Raw genomic sequence first — 20,154 nt, 5'->3', positions numbered from 1 at the left:
GATTGACCCAACATTAGCAAAGCATCGAGAACAGTTGGTCATTGAAGTTGGACGGAAACTAGACAAAGCTCGGATGATTCGTTTTGAGGAACGAACTGGATATTTTTCCTCAACTGATTTGGGTAGAACGGCCAGCCACTACTATATTAAATACAGCACTATTGAGGTAGTATACTGAGTGGAACAAACAGAATAATATGTTTGTCTTTACATGCAAATACTTTCTAGACTTCAAAATATAGTATTCATGCAAAATAACAAAAGCTACTAATAGAACAAAATGCATTTGACTTTTATGAATTCAACAACATACACTCAGTAAAGATAAGAAAAAAAATAGAACTATAAATATTCAGGACCCTCTTGCCATCCCGTTCAATGAGTATATCCCAAGCAGTAGACGCACCCAAACCTAAAACCATTGAGCACATTGTTGAGACCTCTGGAATGAGTGCCTGAATGATTTAAAGTGGGGTCTGATGGCTTAATGATATCCATGAATAAAAAGTTGAAAAATTAATTGCAAGTTATTGAGAAACACTGACTAAAAAGAATTATAAAATTAATGAAAATATCAGGGCACTGAGCTGTACTATTTGGACAATTGAAGAGATTTTTCAAAGGTAATTTTTACTACACAATTGTATCCTTGCCTGTTACCTTTTAATGTAATCTTATGTAAGGTAGGGAGCCACTATAATATCTACATTTTAAAGAATATATACTTGTCTTCGTGTGTATTTCTATACCTACGTATATACCTTCACATGTTAATACATGAGAAAACTTAATAGTGATTACCTGTGAGGAGAGGACTTAAATTTGAAGGGAGTTGGATTAAGGTGAATTTTTACTCTTTTTATAGAGAGAAAGTTTGATTTTTTTTATGTTCATTTTCATTTTTGTTCTTAAAATTGTTTTTTAAATGAAAAAGTAATAGAAATCACTAAGATGAAATTTCTTCAGAAATATGAACACCAAGGCCTATATGAAATCTGTGTTGTACTTATTTAACATGTGCTTATTATGCAGATAACATGTTTCAGAAAACATTTTCACATGCATAATAGCTTTTCCTCATCTTGCCGCACATAAATCTTGTGTTTGTACAACACTTTAGGTTTCTTCAAAGTCTTTTAACATATATTACTCACAACCATGATCTGGTAGTTCCTCAAACCAAAACATTTTCCCTCTCCCTCTGTTGCTGCCATCACCTACTCATGTCAACTCATTTTGTCCATTAAGTTACCTTTCTCATTTGTCCGCTTGGTAGTGTGTTGCTGCCAAACTACATCTTAAGCCTGTTTGCAGCTCTCTTTCAGGGACTGTAGCCTTTCTTCAGCTTTGTTTTGATTTTTTTTCTTTCCAGTTTCCTGAATTTCTGTATGCCCTAACTAGCAATGTTGTGATATATTTGCCAGAATCTTAAGTTGCATATTTTTAGTTATTCCTCTCTGAATTTTATGTGATATATGATCAGCTTTAAGTTGGTGAATGGTGCAGATTTACATATGCCCATGCTGAAAATGAGCCAAGACAAGAATGTTATGCTGAACATTGTTTTAGATATGTGTTGTAAGTTTCATTAACTGATTTTATAAATCTTTTTGCTTCTAAAGGTCTTCTCTAGCTAATTTGTTTGGGGAATGTTTTTTAGTCTTTGATAAATTTGACGATGTTTAAAATGATGATTTTGGAACAGTATGCTACAGACATTATAACTCTGCATATTCTAGGGCTCAGATGTTCTCTTAGAATGTGTGATTTATAGTCACATTTTTAATTTAAAATATTTTACTGGACCTTCTATTTTAATCAAATATAACACTTACTTTGGTAGACCTTCAATGAATTCTTTGATGCTCACAAAACAGAAAGTGATATTTTTGCTATAGTCTCCAAAGCTGAAGAATTTGATCAAATCAAGGTAAGATTACTTGAAGCTTAAATCAAATGCATATAACACATATGTGTTGATTCATTTATAAAAGTTAATAATTAATTGTTATTCCTGATACAATATAAGCTGTATGACACTTCACATTTTGAGTACCAGCAGTGTTCTTCCATTTATCAACAATGTCCACTATCCTAGATTTTGATAGTATGTCATACCCGACCTCATTCTTTGCTCTCTACTACAAATCAAACATAATTTAAATAGGTTTTGCAGTAATGAAACTAGCAGAGAATATAGTGTGTAGATTTTGGTTTATTTGCAATATAAGGTTCGCTGAAGAAAATATAAAGGACATGCATGATTCAAACTTAGATATGAATATTTCTGTACCCATATTATAATTTAATCTTATTAACAGTGAAAACTTTAATACTTTGAATTATAGTACTTCACAGCTTTAAGCTATGAATGCCTTATACCATATAAAAATATATGACTGTAATGGATGCGTTTGAAGATAATTCAAGTTTGCCCTAATCCATTTGGGCAGAGGTTTTACTCTGGTCAAATAAAAAATGAAATCTCATCAGTTGAAGGATGGTGAGGTCAGAAGACTTAATTTTTGTGACATATCAAATTTGTATATGTCAATGGCAATTTTAATATTGGTGATGAATAGTAAAATGTAGTCTTATCAGCATCAAGATAGTTTTTCATTGTATTTTATTAGCTACCTCTGGAAAGATTGCTATTATTTTAGTATACAAAAGGAAACTTGAGTTATCACAGATGGAAACTTTTAGAAAACATGCAATGTGGTTTAATTTCAATATAAAAAATTTAAATAAATCAGCCCAAATAATCCTATAAAAACATTGATTCTTCCAGGTCAGAGAAGAGGAAATAGAGGAGTTAGATGCCTTATTAAACAACTTCTGTGAACTCTCAGCTCCTGGAGGTGTAGAGAACAGTTATGGGAAAATAAACATCCTACTACAAACTTACATCAGCCGAGGGGAGATGGACAGTTTCTCCCTTATATCAGATTCTGCATACGTTGCACAGGTAAGAATATTACTCCCTTCCTGTTTTCCTTGGTTACTTTTAGAGATTCAAGGAATTAATTCATGCTATACTATGAATGTATTGCATTGTGACATGCTGTCAAATTACCATTTTATCTTAGAACTGTTTAATTTGTACATTTTTTATGCCATCTATGCTGTTAGATCAGGAACAGGGGTGGGATTTGGTGGTTGGTTTGGCTTTTTTTGATGTTGCTATTATTTACATTTTAGAGTTTAAAAATATCAATATCTGATTTTTTTCTGTTTTAAATGATAAAGTTCACGTCTTTTACTTAGGAAGGGCAATAGTACAAGAATATTTCAAGTGAAAAGAAAAGATTGTGGAACCTTTGTAGCATTCCCCAGATGTTAGAAATATAAACAATTGTTTTTAACCATTAAACAAGGCTTAATAAATATACCCCATACCATATATTAAGTATGATATATCTTATAAAAAAGGTAATCTTTCTTTCCTACTGTCGATACTTACAAATTGAGTACTGAAGGAAAATTAATCCGTAAATTACAGCTCATTAAATGTTTAAGTTTTTTAAATTACTGTAGTATAAAATGTTGTAATATTTATGTTTTTAATATTCAAGCCTTTATATGATATAAAGTAGATTTTGTTTTCAGTATTTACCTTTCAAATGAGAGGTTTCCCTTCTAGGTGTACTTTTTTAAAAGATATTTTTTATTTATCAAGAATACTTTTTAAATTATTTTTATTGAGTAATACCTCCTCTAGGTTAAGGAGAAATAAAAGGTTAATCTTATTTTAAATATAGAAAATATTCCACTGTGTATTTTATGTTTGTAATTTTGCTCAAAGACTTAATATAGAAAGAGTATGTTTGTGTTAAATGAATTTTTTTTTTTTTTTTGCTGTACGCGGGCCTCTCACTGCTGTGGCCTCTCCTGCTGTGGAGCACAGGCTCCAGACACGCAGGCTCAGCGGCCATGGCTCACAGGCCCAGCCGCTGCGCGGCATGTGGGATCCTCCCAGACCGGGGCACGAACCCGTGTCCCCTGCATCTGTAGGCGGACTCCCAGCCACCGCGCCACCAGGGAAGCCCCTAAATGAATTATTATTAACAGCTATGAATACCCCAGAGTGCTTTGAAATAACTGTAAACATGAAATATTTGCAAACATAAACCAAGATATATTGGTAAACAGTTTGAATGAATGCAGTAATTTAATCAAAGTAACCAAGAAACCAGGTAATGATTTCATATATTATATAAAGTAAATGTGGTGAAAACATATTTTTTTTAATTTTTCATTTTGGAACACATATGTTTGTGCCATAGAAAAATACATATATTCTCAAAAACCTAAAGCCTCTATAAGGAACCATTGTTTTTAAAGTCTTTTGTTTTATGTTTTTCTGAAAAATAATATAATATTGTCGTTTTATTTTATCTAATGATTTTATATTGCAATAGTTAATGATTTAACTAAAAGGTAAAGCTTTACTGTGTTCTGGATGAACAATCTGGCCACATTTCTGCTTGATTCAAGATTATGAAGATATCATCAGAGACTGATTTACGAATTGCTTTACAATATAAAACTTACAGTTTCTTCATGATTGGTACCCAGAAAGTCAGTCTCAAAAGATTGAGGATATATCTATAAGAATCCCTTTTTAAAAAAAAAAAAAAAAAGCTATTATGGGTTTATCATTCTTGAATATGTTAGGTAAATTATTGTTGATTTTTTTGGGGGGGGGTTGGTTTTGTTTTGTTTTTGTGTGTGTGGTTTTTTTTTAGTTTTAGGCATCAGTAGTTCCACAAGCACTCTCTCAGCTCTGTAAATTGGTACTTCCTTGTATATTTCTGAAACTTAATTCTCTCAGCCCTTAAGATAAATCCTTAGCTCAGATATTCTATGATTTTATAAAGGAGCCTATATTTATCTTCTACATGTTAGAGATTTTGATCATTATTCCCATGCAATTTATATCATTTCAGATTAAAATGTCCTGTTGGTATCTTCTCACATGGGATTTCTCTTTCCATTTCTTTTAGCTTTTAGGGAACAACTATAGGTTCTGAAATATAAAAACATACTTTCAAACAGTTGAGAAAATTAGCCTGGCAATTTTTTTAGAAGAGCAACTGAGCATGCTGTAGGAAGATCTATTTGATAGCTATAAAAATCAAAATATTCATTTTACGTATCATTTTCTAGGCCTAATAAGAGATATCCTGTCAATTTTTAACAGGTGTTACAGCTATCCCCATACATCAAATACCATTTGTTCTTAAATTTCTAATACTGAAACAAAGTAGTCGAATTTATCTAAAGATGAATAACACTTTTTATGTAAAATATAAAACCAAAGTCCTTAATTCTTATGATCATTTTTCACCTCATAATTCAAGCCGGATCATCTGTTTGCTATTTAGAATCTTACTATTTTCCATCTCTTTTTATGATTTTGATCAGATTTAACATTCTTCATTTTCAAATACAGATGTAATGACATATTTTTATTTTTTATTTATCAAGAATACTTTTTAAATTATTTTTATTGAGTAATGCCTCCTCTAGGTTAAGGAGAAATAAAAGGTTAATCTTATTTTAAACATAGAAAGTAGATATTGTAAGATGTCTCTAAACTCATGATTTTAAAAATAATCTTCCATAAAACAGTCTGCAAAGTTAATGATAGAGGGAAGGAAGAAAAACAAACTACAGAGATGTGAAAAAAGGTTCAATCATTGTAACTTTCTATATGTCTACTAATGAAGTTATCCTCAGATCACTGAATTTAGAATTTTGGAGTTAAGTTTGGCATTGTTTAGTTCTGACTTTCAATAGATACTCTGACACCAACTCTCCTGGTCAAATTATTAACCTCACCAAACTTTAGTATCTTCATCTATAAAATCATAATAACAAGACCAGTCAAATGCAGTTGTCATAAAAATTAAATGAGATAATATATGCAAAGCGGTCAGCATACTGCTTGGTTTATACAGGAGCCATTAATATGGGTTAGGTGCACTCATCAGTATTTCTTTGTTGCTCTTCTCTCACTAATTGTTCTCTCTGACTGGATCCCAAAGTCTTCCTTATTTCTCTAAATAGCTTTATAAATTTAATCATTCCACTATATACCCAAGGGCATCCTTGGCTGTCTCTTAGATTCTAAAATGGCCTCAGCACCTTCCCAAATACTTTGTATTTTTTTTTTTTGTCTCTTCCTACTCCATTCCTGTTTAGGGAGTGTGAGGTGGAGCTTCCTAAGGACTGGGAAATAAAGCTACTCTTGGAGAGTTAAACAGGATAACATCCACATATAAAGGATATGATTATTCTTGTGTAGAAGTAATAAAGATAATTAGGGTTATATGAGGATAGATGTTGCCCACAATTAAAGGATGCAGCTAGACATACTTTTGAAACTGAGTCAGAATAATAAATTTATTGACAAATTTAAAATTACATTGGACCTAACCACCAATCCCCCTTTTCATTCTTTAGAACGCAGCTAGAATTGTCCGTGCTCTTTTTGAAATTGCTCTGAGGAAACGTTGGCCTGCCATGACCTATAGGCTCCTGAATCTTAGTAAAGTCATCGACAAGAGGCTCTGGGGTTGGGCTAGCCCTTTGAGACAATTTTCAGTCTTACCACCACACATTCTAACAAGATTAGAAGAAAAAAATCTTACTGTGGATAAGCTGAAAGACATGAGGAAAGATGAAATAGGTAAGAAGGAAGCAAAAATGTTTTAATGTACTGTTTCATGCAGTTAAAATATTTCACTTGATGTAAAAAAAAAAAAGTGTTGTGAATTTCCACATTACTAAAGATGAACTTTTACCATTTTTATGAAATTTCTTTTACATTGATCTAAACTCAGGCAAAAGTCTCTCTAAATTTTATTAAGTTACTCAATAGAATTAGAAGTTAAAATGGAGTTTAGATTGTCACACCCTTGAGTATTTTACAGATAGAATCTTAGCTACAAATGATGAGAATTAGTCAGTGAGGCTTATTCTCAATTTATTTCTTTTGTTCATTTCATTTCATCGTCTTTTGTTATGTATATCAGCAGTATTACAGCAAAAAAGTATGTCAACATTAAACCCTACATTTCTTCAGTTTCTAAATGAGCTTCATCATTACACATGTATAGATCTTTAAACATAGTTGGTATCGGTGTGTAAATAGTATTTGGTCTTCTATGTTTTTCACATAATATTGAAAAATTATCCCTACATACATTGCCATGTACCTTAACATTCTGTTGGACAAACATTGATTAGGTAATATTTCAGATTCTGAATAGAATAGACATTACATATGAAGGGAGTCAGGCTGAGGAGAACTACAGGGACCTGGTGAAAGGTTCGTAGATGTGTATAGAGACTGAGATAGTTATTTCCCTTGTATAATAAGAAGAATACTTCTCAGATGGAATGGAAAAGGGGAGGTATCAATAAAAATAGAGAGAAATTGAGAATACAAACTAGGAAGTTGAGATTACTCACCTTGGGTAACATAAATATTTTATTAAAATAAGGAAAATCACTTTAGATTTTCAAACTTTGGTGAACATAAAACATTTTGATTTACTTGTAAATATGCTTTAAAAAATTATATTATGAAGCACCAAGACATACAAGAAATATTGATACTGTAAGATAGAATCTATTTCCGCTTAGTCGCTTGGCCTGGAGTAGGAAAATGTTTAAAGTTAGTCACATCTGTTTGTGACCCTCACCCCCACCCTGGTGCCTCCATTTGTATCTGTATTTCAGAATCTGATCATTTATGAAAATATGTATAAGTGGTTAATTTTGTGCTGGACAGGCCATATTTTATATTTTTATCTTTGTTTTCTGGAAATGGTATGGATAAGTTAGTTATGTTTGATTAGTAAAGCATTTTACATCATGGTTATAGAGTTCTGAAATAGGCCTTGAATAAATTAATGACTGTTTTCACAAAATACTGAATATTTCTATAATGAGTCTTAAACTGGCTAGGAGAAAAGTGGAACTGTTTATAGTAGTTTAAACACTATCAAGTCTCAGTAATTTTAAGAACCCTATTAATAGCTGAAAAAACCTTGATACTGGTTTACAGAGCTATGAATTGCTAATTCAAGTTAACTATTACAAAATATTCAAACATGCCAGGTCAAGAATGTCAGCTATTCTACATAGCAAATCATAAAACAAGCAATAAAAGCACCTTCTCTGAAATCCCATTTACAAGTCAGATTATATTGCTTTTTTTCTGCCTGGACACATTTCTTCTAAGTGACATTTTCCCTGCAGGTCACATTCTGCATCATGTGAATATTGGGCTCAAGGTCAAACAGTGTGTTCATCAGATTCCTTCTGTTACAATGGAAGCGTCCATTCAGCCCATCACACGGACTGTCCTCCGAGTGACGCTCAGCGTCTGTCCTGATTTCACTTGGAATGATCAGGTAGAAATGGAAAACACCTAAATCTGCATTAAGGAAAAATGTCTGTACTGCAGGCTCAACTACACCTCCTTACGTCTGTCCTCAAGGCATATAGAAAAACCTTTAAAAAGAACATATATCAAAGAATCATTTAAAACATTGTATCAATAGTATTATTTACTCTCATCCTCCAGATAAGCATGTGGTATAATATATTAATAATATGTCAACCAGTGAGACCCCTTCAGAACATTTTAGGAAACCTAAATTTTCACATTGTATAATGGTTTAGTGGATTCAGCTCCATAGGGACTTTGCTTAATTCTATCTTCTTTCATTTTTCTCTATGTGATCTTCATTTTTTCCAGCTCTTCTTACTCTGTCATTTTAACCTACTCAAAATTCAAGATTCTTCATGCTAAAAGGGCCCTTTCAAAATCCTGAGGTTTCTCGAACTATCATTCTCTTCTTTACCATTAGACTTGTAGAAAGAGTAATCTGCATTTTCCTCCTGGTCACCTGTTTCCTGCTGAGACTACTTCTTCAGTGATCACCAAAGACTGACTGATTGCCATAATAAATGACTTTTCCTTAGTTATTATTTTCTTTACTTCTCTGAACATTCAGTCCTATACATTGTCCTTGAAAATGTCCTTCTTTGGCTCCCATCACTTTTCTGTTTCTGTTTTTACCCCTACTTCTGTTCTTTCTTCCAGACCTTAGCTGTTACTATATACTCTGGATCCTCTTCTTATTCAGTCAGTAATTCTTAAGGTCTGTCTTTGCACCAGTTACTGAGCAAAGAGTACAGTAGAAAAGAGATTGTACATACAGGCAAGTACGTGTCAGTCCTTTCCTTCAAGAAGCCAGTGGGGGAAGACAAGTAAATCAGTAAATGTAGTATAGCAATGCTTACTTTACATGGTAATTGTAAGGTTCTAGTTAAGTGTAAGTAAATATCTTCTGCATTACCTGACATTGGTACATCTTTAAAGTGAATGCATTTTATTCTGTGATGTTACACAACCATAGTCCTAACCCAAATCTACCATTGATCTTAAAGTGTCCTTAAAGTGTCCTAACCATTTATTCCTTCAGTTTCCTCATCTGTAAACATGTATAATAGTAATAATTATCTTTCTTGTAGAATTTCTGTGAGGACAAGATGATATAAAATTTTATTTAATATCTTTATAAATATAGAATTTTACATAAAGTATAAAATTACAAGTAGCCATAAACTCATTTCAAGTTTTTATATTTTCAAATGCATAAAAGTTTTATGTTTTTTCATCCTGTTTTCTTGTATCAAGATCCATAATAGGAATTCCCTGGCGGTCCAGTGGTTAGGGCTCCGCGCTTCCACTGTTGGGTGCCCAGGTTTAACCCCTGGTCGGGGAACTAAGACTCCACGAGCCACCCAGTGTGGCCAAAAATAAAATAAAATAAAAAGGATTCATAATAAGTCTCCCACAATTTGGTTTAATTCATTGTTAGAATGGAGTACTTAATTGTTCATAGTTGCTTCTATCAGTTAGAATGCTGTTGGCTGCAAGAATAGCAAATATGACTTGTCTCAAACTGACTTAAGCAGAAGAAGATATATCATCTTACATAATATGATAGGTCCACAGGTAGAATAGGCCCTGAAGATGATTGAGTCTTCTGTTTAATGATACTCTTCCGGACCCAGAATCTTTCCATCTTTTTGCTCTGCTGATATTGTTGGCTACTTCCCAAATGTTTTCATGCTTCCTTGTTCACATTTAACAGAGAGAGGGAAAAATACCCCACCTGCAGCAGCCCAGAGCATGGGCCAGAACACCTTTTCTTCAGCCTAACTGGGCCGGTATTGGGCACATGCCTACCCCTCACCACAACCTGTTGTAAGGCGGATACCATAAGCTGATTAGTGTATGCTAACCAAAATTATCCTGGGAGGTGGGGTTACCTTCTGAATTACATGAGAGAGGTGTGAGTACTAAACAAGACTAGGCTTTATTAGGAATAAAAAAAGAAAGAGCAATGAGTGTACAAAATACAGTATATCTATCCAATGGAATATTATTTGTTAATAAGAAGGAATGAAGAACTGATGCATGCTATGACATGAACAAAAACATTATGGTAAGTGAAAGAAGCCAGTCTCAAAATCATTTCATATATATGATTCCATTTATATGAAGTGTTCCAAAAAGGCAAATCTATAGAGAAAGAAAGTAAGAAAGAAAGAAAGAAAGAAAGAAAGAAAGTAGATTGTGGTTGTCCAGGGTTGGAGGTTGGGAGGATGGGGGATAGATAGGTAGGGTACATGATAAAAATGTCCTAAAATTAGATTACGAAGATGGTCACAAAACTTTGTAAATGTATTAAAACTATTGAACTGTATACTTTAAATGAGTAAACTTTGTTATGTAAATTACATATCAATAAATCTGTTAAAAAGAGGGAGAGGAATGGGTGCTGGGAATACAAACAACAGTATCCCTTACTCGAATTACAGTATATAGTATTAGGATACTATTTTTCTTCCAGGTCCATGGGACAGTAGGAGAACCCTGGTGGATTTGGGTAGAAGATCCTACAAATGATCATATTTATCATTCAGAGAATTTCCTAGTTCTAAAAAAACAGGTAAATATGTATATATGGCTCTCTCCTTATTATGTTGCTGTCATTAGGAAGAAAATGTAAACTAAATACTTTCTATTTTTACTCATTTCTCTATAATTTCATAGTGCAATTAAAGCTTTATGTATTATTTTTTATGTTTCTGTTTGATTTTAAAAGAAAATAGTAATTAAATGTTACAGTATTCATATATTCAAAGTGATTTTCATTTGAGAAATTTAATTATAATCTTTCTAATGGTTTAAGGCATGTCTTCCAGAGGGGTGGGTGGGATAAATAATATTTTAAAAAATTAAATAAAAATTAATAACTTTAGGTGTTACATAAGCACAGTACTAAAGAATATTGAATCACATTGTATAAAAGATATTGTTTTATAAATTCTCTATAAATTTTAAGAGAAAGACTCAATTTGATGAAAGCTGTCTTTAACTGTGATGCTTCATTCCTAATTTCTCTTTTTATCAAAGAGAAAGCAAGCTAGCTTTAGGCTTGAGTGGACACCCATAGAATTTTATAGCCATATTTTATTTTCATTGCATTTGTGTTCATGATTATCTTCTATTTATGTCAAGTGTTCTGTTATTCCACTTATGGTAGTCAAAGAATTTAAAGAAAACTATTGAGTAAATAATTTGGTAAAAATTAATGAAGTAAAGTACTTGAATGAATGAATTTTGGAAAATTCTGATAATGAGTCAAGTTGATAACCTGTTAATACATGATGATATGCATATGTAAATAATATAAACTGAGTGTATGTTTTTCCTTCTGTAATATCACGTATCCTCAGAAGGGAACCACCTACAAGTTTCTGAAGTATCTGAATATCTCAGCTATTTAGAAATCTAAGATTTTTTTTTATCTTTAGTACATACTGCTATAGATACGATTGTTTTTACAAGAGACTGATAAAGCCTTTATGCTACTAGAATAGCCATATTCATTTTAGACTTTATTTCACATTAGGTCATTAGTAAAGAAGCTCAACTGCTGGTGTTTACAATCCCTATTTTTGAGCCTTTGCCTTCTCAATATTACATCCGAGCAGTGTCTGATCGATGGTTAGGAGCTGAGGCTGTATGTATTATTAACTTTCAACATCTGATTCTACCAGAGAGACATCCTCCCCATACAGGTAACGTATGGAATAGTAACTTGAATCATTGATTTTTCCAAAATTGTTGTTTTAGCTCATGTTGAAAAGTGTCTATGCTTTAAAGTTGCCTGAATCTGAATAAAAATACAACCTATTTGTCAATACAGTTTGAAAAGAGACTTTTCAAAATCAGATCAAATGGCAGGCCTTAATTTTTTTTTTTATTTGAGATCCAAAAACATTAAGACTAGTTCAATTTTTATAATCTAACAAGCATGAGACTCACTGTTTCTGTATTACTATGCCTTGATCTCTATTTTTACATTATAATTTCTCTACATCTCCTTCCTTTTTCATTGCAAGTGTTGTCATGTTATCTGTGCTCTCTGTGAAACTTTTGAGATATCCTTTTTTCCTTGCATTTATTACTGTTAAACTTACTTTTAGTATGTTAATTTAATTAAAGTGAATTGTAGGGTTTTTTCCTCCATATAGAGTGCTTCCACACCAAAAAGTGCTAATACTAAGGAGTCAGGTTATGGTATTACTACAGAATGGATTCATGTATACTTCGAGTCAGTTTGTGTCTTACAAACAACGTATACTCTTTATATTGGTTCTTTTCTTCCACACTAACATTATAAAAGGGTATGCGGTGATCTGCAGTATCATGTAACAGTGTTTTTCATTGTTTTCAGTGTTTGATAGTTGACAAAAATCCATTTAAAATTTTTATAACATGATTGAGTGCCTTTCTATTTTGACTTGTTAAAGAAGCAAATTTTCATGAATAAATATTTATAATGATACTTTTAAGTGGCCTATAAAATATTCTATTTCAGAAATATCTTGAGGCTAATCTATTAACTAATTAGTATATTAAGTTTATTTCTTCTCATTGAGAATTCATAATGGATGAGTAAAGATTTCGAGAGACCCTTAATTTATAGCAAAATGAAAGTCAATTTCTCTTTTCCATATAAGTCTTCCGAAGACAAACTCTTTGTTTTTTCAAAATAAAAATAGTAGTTTTTACTGCTTTCAGTGAGCACATTATTTGACAATCTTTTGGGAAAGTAAAGTAGGCATTAATGTGACTTTAATCTTTGTCATTTTTGTACTTTGTTCATTATCTTAGCATATCTTAAAGAGAGATACTTTAAAATACAGCTTAATACCACTTTGATGTCTTGACAGAGCAAAACTAAAAAATTGTCAACCTAGAAAAATAATGTGATTGCAGTATCTACTAATCTACTCATTGAAGAGGACCTTTCTGGTTTTCTTTTATCAAATATGCTTTGTGGTATCTGGAATCTCAAAATAAAATACATAAAAATGTTTGGTGCTTTCATTTAAAACGTATGCTACCAACATCACTACTGGGTCTCTCTGGCTGCAGTACCTGATTTTAACATGTGTTAACATTATATTTTAATGCTCATTTAATCACTTCTTTGTTGAGTGGCCAAGCATGTCACCTTATTTATATAATTGGCTGATTTTCTGACTACATTTTTAAAAGAACTAAATGTACCACCATGACATACCAATTGATATTAAAAATGCATGATGTGGGACTTCCCTGGTGGCACAGTGGTTGAAAATCCGCCTGCCAATGCAGGGGACATGGGTTCGAGCCTTGGTCCAGGAAGATCCCACATGCCGCGTAGCAACTAAGCCCATGCACCACAACTACTGAGGCTGCACTCTAGAGCCTGCGAACCACAACTACTGAGCCTGCGTGCCACAACTACTGAAGCCTGCGTGCCTAGAGCCTGTGCTCCACAACAAGGGAAGCCACTGCAGTGAGAAGACCGCACACCGCAATGAAGAGTAGCCCCTGCTCGCTGCAACTAGAGAAAGCCCACGCACAGCAATGAAAACCCAACGCAGCCATAAATTAATTAATTAATTAATTATTTTTAAAAATGCATGATATAACCTCAATGATGGCTAGTTCTGTTTGGCTCCAAGTATACATATAGGCATCTCACTGAGCTCAAATCAGTCAGGAAAGTATCTTCATCTTTCACAGAAGTAAAGCATCGTAATTTAGCATTGTCAATAAATGCCAAAATATTTATTTTTTTAGTCTTTATTAAGAATATGTCTATGCTTTGATTAGCATTGCAAGTTAAGACTTCCTCCCTTCTTGGGTTTCAGTGCTACAAAAAATATAGGATATTGTAATCTGGTATGAGAAACATACAGTTCTCAATTACCTGTGTAATAGAGTAGAGCAATGGAGCAATAATAATATTTTTTAAATTAGCTTTTTTTACTCTTAAATACCTTTTCTGAGGAGAGAATTCTGCATACTTTCCCATCTGAAACTGTACAATGAAGATCTAACTCAAGATACAAACCACCATGTCCCCTTACTGATTTTTTTTCCCTTCTTACTCAAACTTCAAATGAGTAGAGTCATCTTCCAGGAAGTAATCCTGAGAGTAGCCAACTGATACCTTTCTGGATTATATGAAAATGAAATGACTATCAAGTTCAGGGCTATCTAGGTATAAGTTTATTTCTCGAAATCATTTTTTATTTTCTAATCTCCTAGACCTCTAGTCTACATAATGATTTACAATTAAATCTAGTTTCTTTCAGTATTTTCCCAGCACAGTTCTTATTTACCCAGTCAGGCTATGATTTAAAACTCCCACCCAAGTTTCTTCTTGGAATTATTTTAAGTTCATACTAGTTTGCGTTGGCTAGAACAGCAGTTCACGTGACCATTCTGTTTTGTCAATTGTCTAACAGATGAACAGTAACTTGTTATTAGTAACCATTCTACTACTGAAGTTTGCAAATGGTTTTCCTTCTTCTACAGATTGGTATAGATTTAGTTTTCTTGTAAAACATGCATATTTTCATTTACTTGTCATTCATATCACTTTCCTGATTGGAAGAGAAAGATGTATCATTAGCACTGTCTTAGAGGTAGCTACCCCAGAAAAGTTTCCAACATGTCAATATTATAAATGTCATAATGGAAAAACAGATTGATAACTAGTATGTAAGAATTTGTTAATCCTTTTTTCCCTCTAAAGAATTGAGGATTATTATAATTTATTTCTAAGAGACAGTATTCAATATTGTGCATATTTTCCAGTTATTGTATGTACCTGTTGAATCTTTTCAGAATTACTGGATCTTCAGCCTTTACCAATCACAGCTTTGGGATGTGAAGCATATGAAGCACTATACAATTTTAGCCACTTTAACCCTGTGCAGACACAAATATTTCATACGCTGTATCACACAGACTGTAATGTCCTACTTGGAGCGCCCACTGGATCAGGAAAGACTGTTGCAGCTGAATTAGCCATTTTCAGAGTCTTCAACAGGTACCCTACTTCAAAGGTCAGTTGGAAACAATCACATGCTTACATTCAATTAGAAAGCATAGTTTATAATCTGTAAACTAGCCAGTTCTAAACATACTGGCTGGACTCGATGAATAGGTATGTCACTCTTGGTGAATTTTCCAGGGGAGCCCAGATCAGTATTAGAATAACTGGCCACAAGAAAATTTATATTAAACTTCGGAGTCCTTTAGTTAGATTTCTAATGTAAATATCGGTGCTCACATGTTCTTTCCTCATTGTAAGATACCTAATTCATAGCCATATTTTTAAGAAATATAATGATTCATAATCAATCATAATCAAATCCTTTGGCTATGAAGAAAATGCTAATACTTTAACATATACAGCTTGATTACACAAGGAAATACAGAGGCAGCCTTTATTCCCCATTTCTCCAAATGGCCATGATATCATTAATGTAAAATAATGTGGCAAGTCAAGTAAGTGTTGATTTTAAGCTTTCTTGAAATATGACGTACTCTCACTTTAGAAACATTATTTTCCAAGAAAGCTAACATTTCCAAGAAATGTTTTAACTTCCTTTTTCAGTGATTTCCAGTTAGTAGCTGTTCTTCCCTACTTAGCTTTACATTTTCCTACTCCTCAGTTTATTATGTGGCGAGTGATTCATTAGGAGGCATACTAACACAACAGTAGAGCTCTGTTCTAAGTTTGAAACATTTTATAAAGGAAAGAATTTTTTTTCAGTGAATAATCTGTATGTAAGTTTGGATTATTAAAGATCGGGAGGGGGGTTGTTTATTTTTGTTTTTTAAAAGGTAGAACACCTAAAATGTATGACTGGCATTGGTGTCTTCCATAAAATATGCATTAAAATTTAAACAACCAGATTATTTATCTTTAGAATTTCAAAATTAGTAACTTTTTTCATGAAAGAATTATAACTCAGGTAGCTCTTGATCATAAAAACTTCTATTTTCAGTAGAACCTTAATTTTCTCTAGGTAATGTATTATCTCATAGTTTTTTTTTAATTTTTCGCATTATGTTAAAAGATAATTTCATTATAAACTACCTAAAAATAATACAAATGGTGCTTTTAAAAAAATACTTAAAATGTTCTATGTCAGTATTTTTATGATGTGCTATATTCATATCTTACTCTGGATAAGTGTTGTTTAAGTTAATGACTTTTTTCTGTTAATTTAAAATTTTAAGTCTTTCATCATTAAAAGATACATTTTTTAAACGACAGTTATATTTTGATAAATTTTATCGAGTTTAACTTTATTTGAAAATGATGTCACTATTTTCATGAGATCTTTTTGCACCCCCATTTTAGGCAGTATATATTGCACCCTTAAAAGCCCTAGTACGTGAAAGAATGGATGATTGGAAAGTTAGAATAGAAGAAAAACTTGGTAAAAAGTAAGTTCTTACTTTTTCAGATGATATGTGTTGAATAATCTAAAAGGATCAACCAGTAAAAGATTTGCATAAAACTGTTGAATGCTTTTACAGTGATTTTCATAGTCTTTTTATTTAAAGGTATGGTAGTTAAAATATTATCAATATTCTCATTTGTTTTAAGATTGCAAGTAAATTAAGGGCTTTCATTTTTCACTTTTATTTGGCAAGATAATTTTCTCAAAATGTCTAGACTCAAAAGCAAAAGCAAAATAAGATACATCTCTTTATTTTTCTTTCATATCTTTCAGGGTAACTTCCAAAAACCACTTAGAAGGCATTTTGCATATAAATAATTTACCAAAAATTTAAAAATCATTGAAGAACATGACTTAAAAAAATTTTACTGTTGACAAGGTTATTTATTATCGTACTGTTTTTAATAGCAAGATTGCATTCTAACCTGAGTGGCAAATAGAGCATCACTAAATAAATTATGGCATATTCACACAATGCAAAATATTGTATTACTCTATTAAAAAATGAACTGTATATACTGAAGAAATGATCTTCAGAGATAGTTAAAAAATGTTTTTAAGTACCCCTCTTGTTTTTAAAAAAAGGTAAAGAATATAAATATGTGGTTCTTTTAGAATGAGAACTGGGTGACTGGAGAATATCCATGTTGCAGAGACTATTTACTATATATTTTTTGAACCATGTGAGTGTATTACCTAGAATGTAAAAAAAATGAATAAAACTAAGTAAAAGTTTTGGGAATGCTATACTTGGAGGAACTAATCTTGACCTTTTTCTGTTTTTCGAATCAAAACACATATAAAAATGACTTAATGATTTCCTAAAATTTGGAGTTAGTCTTCAGATTTCCATCTTTCTCACTCTAAATCTGATATCCTCTCAGAATGGGGTGGCACATATTTGCCCCAGGTTATCTTTTTTCTGTCCTAATATGTTTGAATTTGCCTATAATATCTACAAAATTTCAAGCTAAGAAAAGAAATGAAGCTCACACATAATCATATTCTTGGTTTGTTTTTTTTTAAACATCTTTATTGGAGTATAATTGCTTTACAGTGGTGTGTTGCTTTCTGCTTTATAACAAAGTGAATCAGTTATACGTATACATGTATCCCCATATCTCCTCCCTCTTGCGTCTCCCTCCCTCCCACCCTCCCTATCCCACCCCTCTAGGTGGTCACAAAGCAACTAGCTGATCTCCCTGTGCTATACGGCTGCTTCCCACTAACTATTTTACATTTGGTAGTGTATATATGTCCATGCCACTCTCTTACTTTGTCCCAGCTTACCCTTCCCCCTCCCCATATCCTCAAGTCCATTCTCTAGTAGGTCTGCGACTTTATTCCCATCTTGCCCTTAGGTTCCTCGTGACCTTTTTTTGTTTGATTTTAGATTCCATATGTATATGTATATGTGTTAGCATACGGTATTTCTTTTTTGCTTTCTGACTTACTTTACTCTGTATGACAAACTCTAGGTCCGTCCACCTCACTACAAATAACGCAATTTCGTTTCTTTTTATGGCTGAGTAATATTCCATTGTATATATGTGCCACATCTTCTTTATCCATTCATCTATGGATGGACACTTAGGTTGCTTCCATGTCCGGGCTATTGTAAATAGAGCTGCAATGAACATTTTGGTACATGACTCTTTTTGAATTATGGTTTTCTCAGGATATATGCCCAGTAGTGGGATTGCTGGGTTGTATGGTAGCTCTATTTTTAGTTTTCTAAGGAACCTCCATACTGTTCTCCATAGTGGCTGTATCAATTTACATTCCCACCAACAGTGCAAGAGGGTTCCCTTTTTTCCACACCCTCTCCAGCATTTATTGTTTGTAGATTTTTTGATGATGGCCATTCTGACCGGTGTGAGATGATATCTTATTGTAGTTTTGATTTGCATTTCTCTAATGATTAATGATGTTGAGCATTCCTTCATGTGTTTGTTGGCAATCTGTTTATCTTCCTTGGAGAAATGTTTGTTTAGGTCTTCTGCCCATTTTTGGATTGGGTTGTTTGTTTTTTAGATATTTAGCTGCATGAGCTGCTTGTAAATTTTGGAGATTAATCCTTTGTCAGTTGCTTCATTTGCAAATATTTTCTCCCATTCTGAGGGTTGTCTTTTCATCCTGTTTATGGTTTCATTTGCTGTACAAAAGCTTTGAAGTTTCATTAGGTCCCATTTGTTTATTTTTACTTTTATTTCCATTTCTCTAGGAGGTGGATCAAAAAGGATCTTGCTGTGATTTATGTCATAGAGTGTTCTGCCTATGTTTTCCTCTAAGAGTTTAATAGTGTCTGGCCTTACATTTAGGTCTTTAATCAATTTTGAGTTTATTTTTGTGTATGGTGTTAGGGAGTGTTCTAATTTCATTCTTTTACATGTAGCTGTCCAGTTTTCCCAGCACCACTTACTGAAGAGGCTGTCTTTTCTCCATTGTATATTCTTGCCTCCATTATCAAAGGTTAGGTGACCATATGTGTGTGGGTTTATCTCTGGGCTTTCTATCCTGTTCCATTGATCTATATTTCTGTTTGTGTGCCAGTACCATACCTTCTTGATTACTGTAGCTTTGTAGTATAGTCTGAAGTCAGGGAGCCTGATTCCTCCAGCTCCATTTTTCTTCCTCAAGATTGCTTTGGCTTTTTGGGGTCTTTTGTGTTTCCAAACAAATTGTGTAATTTTTTGTTCTAGTTCTGTGAAAAATGCCATTGGTAGTTTGATAGGGATTGCATTGAATCTGTAGATTGCTTTGGGTAGTATAGGCATTTTCACAATGTTGATTCTTCCAATCCAAGACCATGGTATGTCTCTCCATCTGTTTGTATCATCTTTAATTTCTTTCATCAGTGTCTTACAGTTTTCTGCATACAGGTCTTTTGTCTCCTTAAGTAGGTTTATTCCTAGATATTTTATTCTTTTTGTTGCAATGGTAAATGGGAGTGTTTTCTAAATTTCACTTTCAGATTTTTCACCATTAGTGTATAGGAATGCAAGAGATTTCTGTGCATTAATTTTGTATCCTGCAACTTTACCAAATTCATTGATTAGCTCTAGTAGTTTTCTGGTAGCATCTTTAGGATTCTGTATGTATAGTATCATGTCATCTGCAAACAGTGATAGTTTTACTTCTTCTTTTCCGATTTGGATTCCTTTTATTTCTTTTTCTTCTCTGATTGCTGTGGCTAAAACTTCCAAAACTATGTTGAATAATATTGGTGAGAGTGGACAA

At 32.8% G+C, this 20,154-nt stretch overlaps 1 protein-coding gene across 2 annotated transcripts in view; it reads left to right on the top strand.

Moving 5' to 3' along the window:
• The window catches only part of ASCC3 (activating signal cointegrator 1 complex subunit 3), a 334,028-nt gene that overhangs the window by 201,613 nt on the left and 112,261 nt on the right, over positions 1-20,154 (top strand). For both annotated transcript variants that reach the window (XM_079939010.1, XM_079939009.1), the window contains 9 exons: positions 2-166; positions 1,844-1,930; positions 2,792-2,968; positions 6,469-6,694; positions 8,272-8,426; positions 10,941-11,039; positions 12,006-12,174; positions 15,284-15,504; positions 16,812-16,897. In XM_079939010.1, the coding sequence (XP_079795136.1) occupies positions 2-166; positions 1,844-1,930; positions 2,792-2,968; positions 6,469-6,694; positions 8,272-8,426; positions 10,941-11,039; positions 12,006-12,174; positions 15,284-15,504; positions 16,812-16,897 (1,385 nt within the window). The remainder of the gene's footprint in view (position 1; positions 167-1,843; positions 1,931-2,791; positions 2,969-6,468; positions 6,695-8,271; positions 8,427-10,940; positions 11,040-12,005; positions 12,175-15,283; positions 15,505-16,811; positions 16,898-20,154) is intronic.

Source organism: Stenella coeruleoalba (genome assembly GCF_951394435.1).
Source record: "Stenella coeruleoalba genome assembly, chromosome: 12".
Classification (NCBI taxonomy): Eukaryota; Metazoa; Chordata; class Mammalia; order Artiodactyla; family Delphinidae; genus Stenella; species Stenella coeruleoalba.
This window is presented reverse-complemented; position numbering and strand designations above follow the sequence as displayed.